The sequence below is a fragment of the Homarus americanus genome, unplaced genomic scaffold (genome assembly GCF_018991925.1).
Source record: "Homarus americanus isolate GMGI-L3 unplaced genomic scaffold, GMGI_Hamer_2.0 scaffold57980, whole genome shotgun sequence".
NCBI lineage: Eukaryota > Metazoa > Arthropoda > Malacostraca > Decapoda > Nephropidae > Homarus > Homarus americanus.
In genome coordinates this window covers 17,119,110-17,136,489 of record NW_024716703.1, presented here as the reverse complement: position 1 = coordinate 17,136,489, position 17,380 = coordinate 17,119,110, and the positions used below count along the sequence as shown (strand labels likewise).

At 41.1% G+C, this 17,380-nt stretch overlaps 1 protein-coding gene across 8 annotated transcripts in view; it reads right to left on the bottom strand.

Annotated features, from left to right (window-relative positions):
* LOC121858317 (cAMP-regulated phosphoprotein 21-like) overlaps window positions 1-17,380 on the bottom strand; it is a 286,877-nt gene that overhangs the window by 33,234 nt on the left and 236,263 nt on the right. For 6 of the 8 annotated variants that reach the window (XM_042354669.1, XM_042354670.1, XM_042354667.1 and 3 more), the window contains 2 exons: window positions 7,423-7,506; window positions 1,247-1,433 (listed from right to left, as the gene is read on the bottom strand). In XM_042354669.1, coding sequence (XP_042210603.1) covers window positions 1,247-1,433; window positions 7,423-7,506 — 271 coding nt within the window. The remainder of the gene's footprint in view (window positions 1-1,246; window positions 1,434-7,422; window positions 7,507-17,380) is intronic. The other 2 variants (XM_042354674.1, XM_042354672.1) reach the window with 2 other exon arrangements.

The window sequence follows — 17,380 nt, the reverse complement described above, 5'->3', positions numbered from 1 at the left end:
TAAGAACTGGCTAAACAATTATAGAAAATAGCCATGGAAAAGTAGAACAGTGGTGAGAAAGAGGCTGGTACAAGTGAAACATTAAAGTACAGCAATAAGAATGGTGACCAAGCACTAGAATAGACCCAGCTGAACCTACATTATAGACAAGGGTGACTCTTAAGAGCAGTGTGTCTTCAAACAACAAGCAATGTGTTCTACAGTGCTCATTTTAATGAGTGGCTATCTAGGTTATCTATAACCTATACAATCATGTGTCCACAAGTTTTACAAATTATTTTACCAAGTACTGTATACGTAGACATAATTATTTTTTTCATGCTTTACTATCACTTAACTTGTAGTTTGAAGGTTGAGTCACCCCATTTAGCAGTATTCTATGTGTTTGAAAGACACTGTACTCCTGCACATGGCTTTCAGCTCTAAGACTGCTTACCAAAGACAAAGATTAGCTGATTCAATGCTAAGTTAACTCCAACTCTATATTTGTTCATAGATAAGCCTGATAAGCCTAATAATTAAGAGGATTTAAAATTCTAGTGGATAACTCTGCAGTTATAAAACACAATAATTTTCAATTATCCTTTTAATTTCAAAATTAGTTAACATTTATAAAAAATACTTTGAATAGGTATAAGCTGAACCAATAACATTAAACAGCCAAGTTAATTAGATACTCTACTGACATACATCAGGCAAGCATAATGTACTTACACACACATATACAGACATTGTGACCTGTTTACTGTTTATATCTGGCATATATAAAGTATACAGCACAGTTTATGTGAGCCACTGCAATTTTCAGCCTAAGAAAGTAATTTTCTTTAATAAAATAATGTAACTAAGGTTGAGTTAGAAGGATTATCACTGAGAATGTATAATTTAGTGTGTTATACTGTAGGTAGGGGACATTATATTTACAGGTGGTAATTAGCAATACTGTATTAAGCATAAAAATGTGCAATTCCAATGTATTTGATTTGCTGCTACATCTTAGTAGGAAGTCAGTTAAGAGTTCTGACTGACTGGTTGTATATATTTAACTATTGCTTATGATGGAGAATTGAACATCAATGAACAATTAGTGTTCATTTAATACTAATACAAAGACTTAAATAAAACTAGTTTTCCAATTTCCATGAAAGTGAAATGATGCCACATTTCAATACTTTCTAAGGCAAAAAATATGTCATCATGATAACACCTATTGTACAACCTCACTCAGAGCCTCAGCTTGACTTGCCTGTGTGCTAGGTGTCTGTGGGGGTGTTGGTGCCCTGTAGGAGACAGTAGTAGTGTGACCTGCTGCCGTGGGGCCCTGGGGGGTCCCATACATCCCTCCAGACATACCTTGCATGCCCCCCATTGTCTGGTACACTCCACCACCTGGCATGCCGCTCGCTGTGTAGTAGCCCATGCTGCTACCCATTCTGAGGTAAAAGCATTAATATTACAAAGATGGTGTTGATTCAACTGTAAGCACTTAATATTAATAAAGCTATGGATGACTGGCAAGCAAATAGAGGACTTGATATGCCTTTACTTGGTTAAAATATACCTATCTCCTCAATGGAAAATAAATCCAGTAGTAACTATATAAATAGAGAAATGGAATACTGGGCACCAATACAGTAATAATGAAGTGAATCTGAAATCACATTTTCTGGCTCATGTTCCAAAACCAGGTGACTCTCATAACACAAGCCTGCTTACTGGGGGGTTTGTGTAGTCAGATAATCCTCTGTAATGTTAACCAGGGTTGACTTGTTAATCTCTTTAATAAACAATCACCTGTCCCTCCTTACTAAACCAAAGGCTAGGAGATCTTATTAGAACCAAATCCGCCTAATCAGCATATTACACAGGAAAATATGCTGTCTGTCATGTCTGATTTAAGTCAATTCACTACTTTATAATTCATTTTCTAGTTGACTTCCTGATAGGACAGTAGCAACAGACTGGTTTTCCCCTACTCTACTTATATTTTACAAAAGCTAAACAATAATCTTTTTTGACACTTCAGGGATCTGTTTGCTACAGCTACCACAATTCAAGGTTTCATTAAATAGAGCAATAGAAATATTAGCTTTTACAAACAGAATTCAGTAAGGTTTGTTGTGTTAGCAAGTTAACATGCCAGAGGTGTCCTGCTTAGCAATGACATTTGTTGATAAATTTTCATGAACACAATTCTTCACACCACATGTGTGGTTTAATGATTTGCAGGAGCTGGAATACAGTCTGCAGTACATAGGTTACTGCAGACATGCCAGCACATGACCACAGAAATGCCACAGCTCAAATCAATATTCCTTGTATGCCCAGACCAATTAAGTATCGGTCTCCATTATTATTTAATGAAAAAAAAAAGTACTGTACGTACAATTATTTTCATCGAGTGATACTTTGCTATATTTTATATCTTATCATAATACAGTAAATGTTTTCTGTATTATTGAAAGCTTTCATTAGCCTGAAACATAACGGGAGGGTGAGAAGTGATGATTTAAAAAAAAAATTATCCTTTTATTTTCAGGTCAAATTACCAATTACATACTGTAGTATACAGTACAGTATTATATTTTTTCTGTTAATGAAAATGTTATATTATTCATGATGAATTGTACACCATAAGAGGTTAATCATATAAGAATATAACATTGAATCAATAATAAAAACCAGTCCAAAGCTACAGCATGCAGCAGCTCTCCGATCCCCCCCACCTCCCACCTGGTCACATACAATGTATCCTCTCTCCTGTTGTTTGTGGCTCTCATTAGGTGTACAGAAAATCTGATTACATCAATGTATTCAGCAAGCAAATCTTGTCATTTTCTTAAGAAAATTTTATAATCATATCCGTTTTTTAATACCCTCATCATTCTCCATCAGAGCATAATTTATAGTCTATGACAAAAGCTTATCATCATTTCAGAGTAAAAGGTTTTTGTGGTTGAATAACATTTTAGGATACAGTATAATGACAGAGATACTGGAGTCTTACCTCCTAAACTTTTAAAGTTTCGGGAGTACACTGGATTTTCTTATACTGTATGTCAGACAGTTTATCTTTATATATACATCATCTGCCAACTTTTAACAGTTCTCCAAAGTTTCCTTGACTTTGCTGCATAAACTATAACATATTCTCATGAGAGAATCGGATTGGACTTCAATGCTCCATTCTAACATGACAATCAAATCAGAAACCCATGTTAGAGTTAGATATTATGACTTTTAGAAAACCAAGGACAACAATCCTGGGTTCTCAGGTAATTATGTATAATCATAAATGGAAAATAATAATTCTGTCTACACATAGGGAATCAGAGATCCTTTGAACTAAAAATGCTAGGTGGGGAGATTGTTAAGGCTTGAATGTGTCTTTCTGGTTGAAAGTTTAAGGTAAATACTTCAAAAGGCTATACTGTACAGTACTGTACCAGTTTGATAAATTAATATGAATTCTCAAAATTTACTCACTACCGGTAAGTCCAGATTCAAGGACTCATACAGCCTTTACTAAGATAAGTTGCAGTTTCAACAGTTATTAAAGCATTATTAAACTGACACCCTCACAAGGGTGATAAATCCTCAATGGCTCTTGTCATTCTTATAATATTTATCACTTATGAATTGACTCTTTATTAACCTTTAACTAGGGGTTAAAGGTTCTCTACTTTCCACCCATATGCACAAAAATGTAACACAAGGAACATGAAACTTCTACAGATGATGACTGCTGTACCAATTGCTAACTTCTACTGACGATGGCTGATGTTTAATTGTTAAGTAACTCACTGAACTCTTAAATATTTTTTTTTTTTTTTTTACGGGAATTAGCCAACCCGGGCACAGGTCAAACGACCCACAACGGGGCCTGGGGGGCGAAAAAAAAAGAACAGAAAGAAATTTAAAATAGAGAAGAAAAAGATTATACTGTGTTAACCTACACCACGAAGATGCCGGAAAACCAGCTTTTTAAAGTGAGACATTGTATAAGTATGGAAACACAGAAGGAGGCAGAGCATTCCACAGTTTGGCTGTGTGAGGAAAGAAGGAGGTACTATAACGGGTTATTCTCGACATCCACAGAGAAATGGTGGGCACCGCGGGAAAGACGTGTGTTAGGAGCCCACGGCCTTACCAGCGGTACAAAGGATGCCAAATCCACCGAACATTGCCTGTTAAAGTACCTGTAAAAGAGAGAGAGTGAAGCAACATTGCGGTGAAGAGAAAGGGAAGAGAGTTTCTCGACTAAAGGAGGAGAGTTAATAAGACAAAATGCCTTTCATTCCACCCTATCTAATAGTTGGACAGAAGAAGAGCCACCCCAGATATGAGAGCATTACTCCAAGTTAGGACGAAAAAATCCCTTATATACTTGGAGCAACTGCTCAGGAGTGAAGTTGCTACGGCATCTGTACAGCATTCCCAACTTTCGGGAGGCGGCTTTAGCTATATTAAGGATGTGTGATTTCCAGGACATATTGGAGGAAATGGTGAGGCCTAACATATTTATTTCAGAATTTGGCAGGATGATAGCGTCCTGAAATGTAATTGGTGGGAGATCGTCTAATTTACAAAGTGTAATTGGTAAATATTGAGTTTTATTACTAATGAACTTAACCAAGTTTGTACCTCCCCATTCAGAGATGCTGCACAGATCCACATTGATAAAAGTAATGATATCAGCTCTAGAAAGTAGAATCATCAGCGTAAGAATGGATAGAATTAGCTGTAGTGTGAAGTATATCATTGATAAAAAGAAGGAAGAGAGTAGGCAAAAGAACAGAACCCTGTGGGACACCACTACTGGTAGAGAAAGAGCGAGAGATCGATCCCTCGACAACAACTGCCATGGATTGGTTCTCAAGGAAGCTAGAGATTAAAAAACAAAGTGGGGGAGAGAAACCAAAAGAGGGAAGTTTAGATAGCAAAGACTTGTGCCATACCCTGTCAAATGCTTTGGAGATGTCGAGGGCCATGACGAAAGTTTCCCCATAATCCCTAAGAGAGGATGACCAAAGATGGGTGCAATAGGAGAGCAGCTCACCAGTTGATCTCGCCTGGCGAAAGCCATACTGGTGATCCAACAAAAGAGAAAGGCGTTCCAGGTGACGGAGAAAATGGGAGTTCAAGATAGTTTTGAAAATCTTAGAGAAGGATGAAGTTAGGGCAATGGGGCGATAGTTGGAGGGATTAGAATGGTCACCCTTCTTTGGGATGGGCTGAACCAAGGCATGCTTCCAAGAAGAAGGAAAAGTTTGGGTTTTGAGGCAGAGGCAAAAGAGGCGAGCAAGCACAGGGGCCAGAGCTTCAGCACACTCCCACAGAAAACGAGGGGGTATTCCGTCTGGTCCATGCGCCTTACTCACATCCAACCTGGATAACACACCGGCAACCCTGCGAGTGGAGATTATATGAAAATGCATAGGTTCAGTAGGAGGTGCAGGGGTGGGAGGGATAGAGTGGGAATCGTCTAAGGTGGAATTAGAGGAGAATAAGATGCCAAAGAGTTTGGCTTTGTCAGGGGGAGAGTTGGCAATAGAGTATTCAGATCAGAAGAGGGGAGGAAAGAAGGAGTGCAGAAGTTGTTGCAGATGTTTTTGGTTAAGGACCAGAAGGATTTACTAGAGGAAGAATTAGACAGGACAGTGGTCTTTCTTTTTATAAAATTCCGCTTGGCCCTACAAAGAATAGCCTTACAATGATTCCTAGAAGTAACGAAAGAGGTGTGGGTAAAAGGAGAAGGATATAGTTTCATAGCTCGATATGCCCTATCTCTCACCCTGCAAGCAAGAGAGCAGGAGTTATCAAACCATGATTGTAATGTGAAAGTCTTGGTAGAAGATGGGATAAATGCACTCATACCACCCTTTATAACCCCAGCAATGCTGTCAGCACATACCGAGGCATCCCGAGTGGAAAAGCAACATTCATCCCAAGGAAAGTCAGTGAAGAATTCTCGCAAGGATTGCCAGCTTGCCCTCTGATAGTGCCATAGTTGACGTTTAGAGGGGGGTAGGGGAGGTGGTCGTGCCCAGTTTGATTTAATAGAAATAAGGTTGTGATCAGAAGACCCTAAAGGGGCAGAAATTGAGTATGAATAGTGTGAGAGGTTAGAGGTAAAACAAAGATCAAGAATGTTAGCAAGTTGATCGTGTCGATCAGGAACGCGTGTAGGGTGTTTGATTATTTGTTCCAAATCATTAAGTAAGGAAAAAGAGAGTGCTTCGGCTCCACCTGGGTCATCCCTTGCAGAGCCAAGCCACTCTCTGTGATGAGATTCAGATTCAGATTTGCCCCCGAGGGGGCTAGTTTATTGGGCACCCCCTTACATCCTGTGCAAGGTGAAGCGCAGAAGCGTTTACAGCACCCATCTGGGAAGTATGCAGAGTTCATACTTGCCTTTATGACTCGTCCATTAAGGGCGTAAAAGCCTGAAGGGTCATAGGTTTTGTCAAGTTACGTAAAGTGAGAGAATGATGAGTGTGTGGGGGGGAAAGTTCCCGGTACATTTCATCTGTTTATAGCAAAGCGTGGCAGGTCCCTAATAATGTCAAGTGACAGGCCTGTCACTAGGAGGAGGGATATCTGGTCAGGGAGGGAAGAGGTGTTGGTAACAGCTGGGGACCTGTAGGAGGAGGTCATAGGGCTCTCTGTATGTACATTGAAATCCCCTAGGTAGAGGATCTCGGTGTTGGGGTGTGTGGATAGCAATGACTCATGGCAAGGAGTGAGATAGTCAAAGAGTTCGAAATGGTTGGTAGAGTTGGGAGAACAGTATAGGAAACAAAGAAAAATAGTCACAGTTGGTAGAGATATTTTGAGCCAGATGACATCATAAAGGGAAGATTCAAGATCTGTGAGTCGAGCTATAGGTGTACGTGTGTTGCAGTAGGCGCATACACCTCCCTTAGAACAGAAGGAGGCATAAAGGTTGTAGTTGGAGACTTGAAAACGTTTGGGTGAAGCTGCTTTGGAAAAATGAAGTGTGAAAAAAGCCGATCCTCCAGCAACCGAGGCATATCCCATAAATTTATTCAAATACATGAATCAATTACAATTTAAATAATTCAACATTCATACAGAGAAAGCCAATACAGAGTCAGGTTAAATAAACACTGTAATAATACTTAACTCACTTTACTTAATGAATTAATGAAATAAATGTACATAATAATCCTGAAAAGGAAAGAAATTTAACTATACACATTGACTCTACAAATTTACACAACCAAGTCAAAATGAATCTATAAATATGCATCACCTCAATACCAAGTCCAGAGGGTCTCTGATTTTCCATATAAATATTTTCATTTTCCATTCTTTCATATTCCATACAACTGTCACTGTTTATTGTATTTCAGCAACATTATGGGTCACAGTACCACTTGTTACAGTACATACTTATACCTCTCTGGTTGTGGGACATTTTGATGCTGTATGAGTTCGCTGGGAAGACAAGAGAACAAATGCCAGTGTTCTCGCTGACACCATCTGTAAGAGCATCGAGGCTACTATTATCCATGAACAACTACGTTGGACTAGCCATGTTTCCCGCATGGATGAAACATAGTGATTGATTATGGGAATGATGATGTACTGAAGAAATGTTGACAAGTGATGGTGTTGATGATGTACTGACTGACGAGTGTGTTAAAGAAATGCTGTAGACATAGACTATTGTTGACACCATAGATGTTGAATAACAATGCATTGAAAAAAGGATGTATCCTATACTGTAGATGCTGACTAATGATGTGTTGAAGATATGCAACACACATTGAAGATACATCCAGTGTTGAGTGTAAAGTAAATAAACCAGGAGCAACAGCAGAGCTATGAAGAACCCTCAGGGTCGAGTGAAGCCAAAGTTTAGGGCCACTGCCACTGTGGCTCAAGTGAATCTTACAAGTGACTCACCCTTGAAGATTTAAAGAACTACACTGGTAGCTGGACTGGACAACTTGACTCTGATTCATCCTGAACTAAACTGGACTCTAACTGTATACAGGAAAGCCTCCGATAATGACGGTTCTACTAACAACAATTCATATTTAACACCCTGGTTAATTTAGGACCCAATTAAATCTACATCGTTATTTTCTTTGTATTTACAACGAAAATAGAATAAAAAATAAAATATAATTGCATGTTCATATAAACAGTAACTAAATCCTGATATGTATTATACCCCCCCCACCCCTCCCCCCTCCCCCCCAAAAACATGCCTTGCTCACAGAGGCTGCCGGGCTTGTGAGTGGTGATGCCAGCACCACTAGTATAAACAGTCACAGTTTGGTGGGCCTTTTTTTTCACGCATCTGATAAGGAAAAGGAGAAAAACTTTCTCAGGTTTCTTATGGCGTTTTTGCATCCCAATTATATGGAGCATGCAATGAAAATATTTTCAGAAGTGGATCTATTAACAGAACGAAGCATTAAAATTAACAGGGATGTGAAAAATGCAAATGACCTCTACATAAAGATGTATAATGAGAAAAGAAAGCAGCTGTGCAAGGTTCTTTCAGCAGCTTTATTATTCGAAGGCCTAAACCACCAACTGATGTGGGTCAGTGACCTGTAACCGGGTGGGCTAATCCCCGTAAAAAAAACTAAAAATTAAGCTACACCATCAAATTCAGCATCAGCAGCAGATTCAGCAACAACTACATGTTCAGTAACAGTTTCAGCAACAGCTATGACATCTTTATAGAAAGCTACAGCTTTAGCCAGAGTTGAACCTGATGACTTCGTAAATTTTTTTTTTTTCAATTTCAATATTTTATTCCTTGATAGAGGAAGTGGGATCCTAGTGCTGTCACTAGGTACCCCTGTACAATAACACCAGAAGCATCTGGCAAGTGTCACAAGTATATACAGTACAGTGATCCCTCGGTTAACGAAATTTCGGTTAACGAATTACCTTCCATAAGAATATTCAATTCGGTTAACGAAAAAAATTCGGTTAACAAATTCCTTACGAATTTTTCCCAACATGTTTTCGCCTGCTTTTGCCTGTTCACCAGCTGTAGTATTAGTCCGCCAACACAGTAATCGGTTCTAGGGCTTAAATTCGTAACCATTTGAGTAAATATCAAGAAGGTTGTACTATTCAACAATTTTCCAAGTCTTATATTAAAGTTTTTAGTCATTTTAACAATTATTTAACTAATTGAAGTACAGGGAACTAGTTTTTAGCGCGCCAAACAGCCACTTGACTCACCCAAAATGGCGTCAGTGTGTGTCCCTGCTCGGTGGAGGAAGCATCTTGCTTGAGACTCTCTTGAACATAAACTATTTTTACGTTTTTACAGTACAGATTGACAACCCTTTATCCGAAATTCCCAAAACCGAAAAGCTCTGAAAACCGAAAAAAAAATTATGGGGCAATTAATTTTTTTTTTTTTTTTTTTTAACAAGGATCAGCCCATCCGGGCATAGACCACTGACCCACATCAGGCCTTGGGGTGGTTGTTGGTTGGGGTGGTTGGGGGTTGGCGAAAATGTAATTGTAATAATAATTATAATAATTATTATTCATAGAAAATAAAAATTTTAATAAAAATACACCAAAATAAAATAATAATGATAATAATAATAATAATAATAATAATAATAATAATAATAATAATAATAATAATAATAATAATAATAATAATAATAATAAATAAAACAAAAAATTAATAATAATAACTATAATACTGTAATAATAAAATAATTATAATAATAATAATAAGGAAATACAAGAATGAAAAAAAGATCAAAAGTGAGAAACACGATCTAGACCTATGAATTATAATTATTATTATTACTATAATTTTTATTATATTTTCGCCCCCCCAGGCCCTGATGTGGGTCAGTGATCTATGTCCAGGTGGGCTAATACACATTAAAAATATAAATAAATAAATAAAAATCTGAAAACCGAAAAATTCCGAAATCCGAAATGCCTCTGGCCCCAAGGATTTCGGATAAGGGATTGTCAACCTGTACTGTACAATTATTGGTCATTCTGAAGTTTATTTTACATATTGATAATATATAATGCAGTGCAGTGTTGATTTGAAGAAAATAATCTTGAATTACACCAAGTGAACTAAAACTTTATGGGTGAAATGGCGATATGAAGCATGGGGTGTCTTCTCTTCCACCCCAATGCCTTCTCTTCTCCCTTCTCCACCCCCACTTCTAATTCCCATCATCATCATCATCAACCAGGAGCCTTCTACATGCACACCTCAAAGTAAGTGTACTTTACTGCATTTATTTTTAGTTTGTATGTAATTTTCGGTGAGCTGGAACCAATTACCCATAATCCCATTGAAACAATGGTTTCGGTTAATGAAATTTTCGGTTAACGAACGACCTTCTGGAACGAATTGTGTTCGTTAACCGAGGGACCACTGCATAAATATTATAAAGGGGCTTACTAAAGCCGAAGGAAGGAAGGATATTCCTTTAACACATTATCAATATTATTTACAAAATATCTGGCCAGTTTGGGGAGGATCATCGTGTCTCCGTCAGGGGGTCGTGGAGTGGTGGTCCAGCAGGCGTCACGGAAGCGTTGTGTGTGGGGACATCTTAGGAGGTAATGGATAAGGGTGCGGCTGTTGGGTCTTCTGCATAATGCACAAGAGCATTGCTCAGGGGATACAGGGATACCAATCTCCCAAGCAAAGTCATACCCAATGATGATATGGGCAGCAATCACGCCCCTTTTCCGAGACCCTTTCCCATAGACATACGAGAGGTCAGGAAGTTTACGGAGGACATCGTACCAAGTGGGCGGGGAGTCCAGGGGGATGGCTGCTTCCCGAGCTTCTCTGTTTGCGGCGAATTTGGGTCCTAAGCTGTAAAAATGTTTGAGGAACAACGTAGTCAGGTGTGGCCTTGTTGCAGCCAGTCTTGGCAAGGCCGTCTGCTGCCTCATTCCCCAAGATACCGACATGACTGGGTATCCATAGGAATGTCACAGGACGGCCTGCATCCTGAAGTGTGGATGTTAACCCTCGTATTCGGAGGATGAGGTCCTTATTTTCCCCTGATCCAAATGCGATCCCATTGAGAGCAGACCTGGAATCGGAGCAGACAAGCAAGGGGCAGAAATCATCTGCTTCTTCCTCAGCGAGAAGGGCAGCAAGGAGGGCTATCAGTTCAGCCTGAGTGGAGGGTGCCCCGTCAGAAACTCTGAGAGAAAGTTTGATAGGCTCAGGGACATCAGGACAGGAGATGTAGACACCAGCCCCGGCCCGGCCTGTAGCGGGGTCAACAGAGCCATCAGTGTAGAAGACGACCGTACCTGGGGACCAGTGGGCGACCCTGGAGAGGTGGTATTTGCAGAGACTAACAGGGTTCACGTGGGACTTCGGGAGCAGTCCACCGAGAGCAATCACTTCAGGTTGAAAATCCAGCCAGGGAGAAGGAGATGAACCAACAGCAGGGGTGACAACAATATCAGGCAAGAGGTCATGTTCCTGAAGGGCTCGGATGAGTGACCCTCGCCACTGTCTTCTTGATGGAGGTCGGCCTCGGACAGCAGGAGTCAAGTTGGCTTGGACATAGTTGCCCTGAGGATCCCGTAGAATGGAAACGGTAGTTTTTAGGTAAAACTCCTGGACACGATCCTGTAAGGGGGAAAGACCAAGTTCGGTATATAGAGAAGTAGAGCGTGTCCACTGAGGAGCCCCAAGGATGATACGAGCAGCTTTCCTCTGGATAACTTCGAGACGGTTGACAGCAGTCCGACTAATGTTGACGAGGGCAGGGGCGGCATAGTCAACACAGGAACGGACAAAGGACTTGTACATGGTGAGAAGTACAGGGATGGTGGCACCAAGGGAACCCCTGCACATGGTAGAGAGGGGAGCGAGACGTCGAATGCATATGTCTCGAAGATAGCGGACTTCAGGGATCTGACAACGTGTGCGAGTTACATACGGTACACACCCAGGTATTTTGTCTCATTAACCCAGTCCAAGGGCGTTCCTGATAAGAGAAGGGGTGGAGGTACAACACGACCGTGCCACATGGCTTTTGTTTTTGCAGTTGAAAGAAGAAAACCAAGTGAATCACACTCTCTGGAGACCAGATCAAGGGCTTCCTGCATGCTGAGGTAGTCAGGGGCTTGGAGGAGAACATCGTCGGCATATCCTGAGTGGACAACTTCTGTCGGCCACGGGAGAGATGCAATGGAGTGCATGAGAGTGTTAAACAAGGTGGGACTCAGGACTCCACCTTGAGGGGTGCCGAGGCTCATCTCTTGAACAGGAGATATAGACCCTTCAACGCGAACCCGGGCTTGACGTCCAGTGAGGTAAGAGGCGATCCATTGAAGAAGGATCCCTTTAACCCCTAACCATGCAAGTTCAGCTAAAATGAGGGCAGGCTGAGCCGTATCAAAGGTTCCCTTGATATCAAGGAAGACGGAGACGTTGGCAGTCTGATTGCAATAGAAGGAAGCAATGGAGTGTGCTGTGCTGCGATGTTGTATGAAACCATTGAGGGAGTTGTGGAAGCCGCCTATGGTGTGAAGAAGGCGACGATGGAGTATCCTCTCCATCATCTTGCAAACACAGGAGGTAAGACTAATGGGTCAATATTTCCCAGGATCTCCTGGCTTAGGGATGGGGATAATAGTGGCATTTTTCCAGTTAGACGGGAGAACCCCATGTTCATAAGACATATTGTAGAGAGCGAGCAAGAGGCTGTTAGGAATATTAGTACAGACGTTGAGGACGGAGTAGGTTATCTGATCATCCCCAGGAGAGGTGTCTTTTCTAGAGCGATGAGATGATCAGTGAGGGCAGGGGAGGTAAGAGCAGCATGAACAACAGGCTCAGACGCATCAATGCGAGCCTGCACTGCCTCCTGCATCGGATCTGGAAGTGCCTCAGGGGAGGAAGCTTGTGCCCAGTCCTCCATTAAAGAGCAGGCAAGGGAGGCGGGGTCAGGGTGGGAAGGAGGCCTCCGTCGAGTACCCCGTATAGCATTAATCCGATTCCATACATAAGAGGGTGACGACTGGAACGATAGAGACCCCGTGAAGGACAGCCAGTCCGCCTCACGAATCTGACGACGCTCCTGAGTTGCAAAGGAGCACCAGTTTTTTAAGTCTTCCCAGTACTCTGGTGAGCGAGACCTCCGTATGGCAGAGATCACGGGTTACCTGCCGGAGATGTCTCATGGCAGGGATACGATACCAGTAGTTGGTGGCACTTCTGGGGCGTGGAGGGGCAGCGCGATTGACAGAGTCATACACGGCATCAACAAAATCAGCGCTGTAAGAGTCAAGGGACTGGGGGACAACATAGGAATCCTCCCAGGTAGAAAGGTATTGGGTAAAGGAAGGAACAGCATCTTGTGTGAGACGAAGGCGAGGGGATCTATAAGGAGCTGATGTAGTGGAAGAGAAGGAGAGCCTGAGATGGGTAGTAACGGCAAGATGGTCACTATACAGATCAGGCTCGGTGCAGACGGTAGGATGAAAGGAGGTATGACCGTTCAATAGTAAGCCAACATCAAGGAAACTATGGGGGAGGCGAATAGGATCGTCAGGACAAAGAAAGCAAACATCATCATCCCCATTAAGAAACTGTGAGAGATGTGATCCATTAAGGGTACATGGAGTGGGATGATCTGGAGTAAGAGTGGGATGGCGGGCATTAAAGTCGCCAAGAACAATAGTGGGAACCCCATCATGGAGGTCGTGAAGAACCTGGGGGTCCAGAGAATCACTCTTGAAATGAACATTGACTACACGAAGGGTCCGGTCACCAAGAGTAAGGGAGACAGAAAGTAATTCAGACGGGGGTCCATGTGAGTCAGGTGAAGGGAGATGAACAGATGGAATGGTGTTACACACAAGGGTGAGGAGGCCACGAGCCTGCCCACGGTACCGAGGCAGGGTGTAAACAGTATAGCCAGATAGGCGGAGTGAAGTAACATCGTCTGTGATGGTTTCCTGAAGTAGAGCAACATCTACTTGATGGGAGAGCACAAACTGGGCGAGGTCTGTCCGGTGAGGTCTAAGTCCCTGGATGTTCCATTGTAAGAAGGGGAGGGAATGGCCTCCGGTGTGAGATGAGTCGGTGGGGCTAGACAGAGCTCCGGAGAAGGTACCAAATTCTGTTGAGGATATTAGAAAGGGAGGAGTGGGAGAGCGAGGATGGATCCTCCATCTCGTGAAAAGGAAGGAGGCGGGTCACCAGGGCTTGCAAAGTGCGCCCCTGTTGGGTCAGGGTGTCCAGAATGAGTTGTTGTTGCCTCTGCAATGTCGCAATTATTTTCACAAACGAGTCGAGTTGGGCAGAGAGAAGGTTGATTTGCTTGGAGTGGCGATCCAGACGGAGAGTGATAGTTTCCATAGAACAAACTTGGTGTACCTGTGCAGGAGCTGGAGGTGGTGGCGAGGATTGCCGAGGGCCCGACTGGGCAGGTGGTGGTGGTTACGACGGAGAGGGACGAGAGGGACGGTGAGGGTTCAGGTGAGCAAAAGGTGCTGGTGCTGGTGAGAGACAGCGGGGGGAGGGGGGGGGGGTACGGGTGGGCAGGAGGTGGTGGTGACTGTGTGGGCCGACTCCCAAACTCCACTTTTTCCGACACAATACCGACATAATACCTAGTTGTAGTAAAAATAACATCTTAATTTTATGATGGTATGTTCACACAATTAATATTTAAGAGAAATACAGTCGCCAGGATAATGTCCATTCAAATAATGGACTCAACTCCGAGGCACCCCCCCTCTTCCCACGCTCGCTGGCTCCTCCCTCTCTGAGAAATGTTTGGGTGAAAACACTAGATTTTAAGGTATAGTAATAAATAATACCTCAAACTAAAGTTAGGATAATATAATTGACATTGCTGGATTCCTTGCAAGGCCAGGAATATTTTGAATATAAACGTCATATAGTTTGCACAAAAGTTAAAATTTTGGCTTTGTAATCAAAATTCTTAAATTAGATCTAAAATATGTATGTCTAATGCAAATTCCATGATGTTTATATTTAAAATAATCAAAATCTTATAAGAATTCCAGTAATGTAAATTATATTCTGGCCGGGTAATTTGTATGAATTTTATGAGCTAAAACAAATATCTTCAGTAAATAAACAAATTATTATTCACCCAGACACTATCTGTCAATCAAAATACCCCACCTCTGCTCCCCTCCTCTTCCCACACTCACTGGGTCCCTCCCTCCCTCCCTGCCCCCCACCCCCCACCTTCCCTCCCTACCAGAGAAATGTTTGGGAGAAAACAGTATATTTTCATTTTTAGTAATAAATAATACCTCAGACTAAAGTTATGATAATATAATTGACATTTCTGGATTCCTTGCAGGTCAGGGAATATTTTGAATGTAAATTTCATATATTTTGCACAAAAGATAAAATATTTGCTTATTTTCATGATCTCCTTAAATTACATCTAAAATTTGTACGTCTAATGCAAATGTTAAGATGTTTATATTTAAAAATATCACCATCTTGTAAGGATTCCAGCAATGTAAATTATATATTTTATGAGCGAAAAACATATATGTATCTTAAGTAAATAAACAAATTATACTTCACCCGCATAAATGAGTAAATTCACTGTGTAAATCGGGCATCCCGGTTCTGGCAAGGTACCGCGTAAATGACCAAACACGTAAACGAGAACCGTGTAAATCGAGGTTCAACTGTAATTAATGATTAACGATACGATGATTCGCCTTACACTGCAATATTAGAGGACACATTACCATCGTTATTCGAGGCTTTACTGTACTAGACTGCACTTAATTCTGATTTCAAATCTCCCCTATATTTTTTGGTGGAAATGTAAGCACTGCCCACACTGGGATGTGTTGCTAACAGAGTTGTAAAGTAACTAAGTAAATTTATTTGAGTACTGTACTTGAGTAACATTTTTGGTTATTTATAAAAAATAAAAAAATCTGTACTTTTATTTGTATGGTTTTCTAATATTTTTACTCCAATAAAATTAAAAACATAAAACAAAAATCATTACTCATTACATACCCCAAACAATATAGATTTAAATATCCAATCACAGGACACAGGACAAAGCATTTCTTCACATCTGGACCAATCACATGCACTCTTTCATATTTATCTTTGTACCCAAGCATCGAACACAGAGTTTAAGAACCCAAGCCAGCCTTTCCTTGCTTGGTGCTACAGAGGCAACAATCATCCACAAGCTCCTCAACTAAAGGAGTTTGATAGCTACTTGGCAAGTCCTAGGGATGGAATGGAGCTACTGAGGTCTTTTCCGACATTGTTACTTATTTCTCAAGGTTAACACCACACTACCTGCATCTGCTGCTTGTGAACATCTGCTTAGCCATGCTGGGCTTATATTTAGGCCTAAAATATCCCTAATGGACAGCCATATTTTTGAGATTCGTTATTGACAAAATTGTAAAGTAACTATAAATAAATTTACTTGAGTACTATACTCAAAAAACATTTTTAAGGATTTACTTTTTAAAAAGTACTCAAAATCTTTAGTGCTGTACTTTTACTTAAGTATAGTTTTCTAACATTTTTACTCCAATACAATTGAAAAAACAAAAATCATAAGTCATTACATGCAAACTAATAACATATAATTTAATTAATTAATTAATTATTAACCACAGTAAAAGAGTATGGTGAAGGGTACAGCGTGGGTGTGGGGAGACCACGTAGTCACATACCTAGAGGTATTGTGAGGTGAGGTGACGTAGGTCAGGTCAGGTGGCAGTGGCCATGACAACAGACTTTCCCTTTGATTTTCTTGTGTCCATTAGCACCTTGACCACCCACCCACCTCACCTAGCCAACCCTCTTATCCCCCCCCTCACCCATCGAATCCCCTCTGTTCTCCCCCACCTTTCCTTCAAGGTTTTGTTCTTCCCATTATACGTCAATTGCTTTTTGCATATATCTGTACCTAAAATTAATTTCAAAGAGGCCGTGATTCTAAAATGCTTTACATAATTCTGTCTTAGATTTAAAGTCACTATCTATACATATGTGTGCGACTGAGTGTATTTAAAATTCTGCTTAAATAACTACCCCCAGCACCCGCCAGATGTTCCATGGTGTGAAAAATTCAGCCACTTATCTATTAGAATTGAAGAGTGATGTCACCAGACCTACTCCCCAATTAGAGGGACAGTTCACGGTAAGTCTTAGACAGACTCAGTCACTATGGAGGCAACATTCATCCACAAACTCCTCAAATGAAGGATCTTGATAACTACCGGTACTTGGCATACTCACGGGATGGAATGGAGCTAATGAGGTCGTTCCCAACATTATGCAACTTATCTCTCAAGCTTAACACCCCACTACCTGCATCTGCTGCTTGTGAGG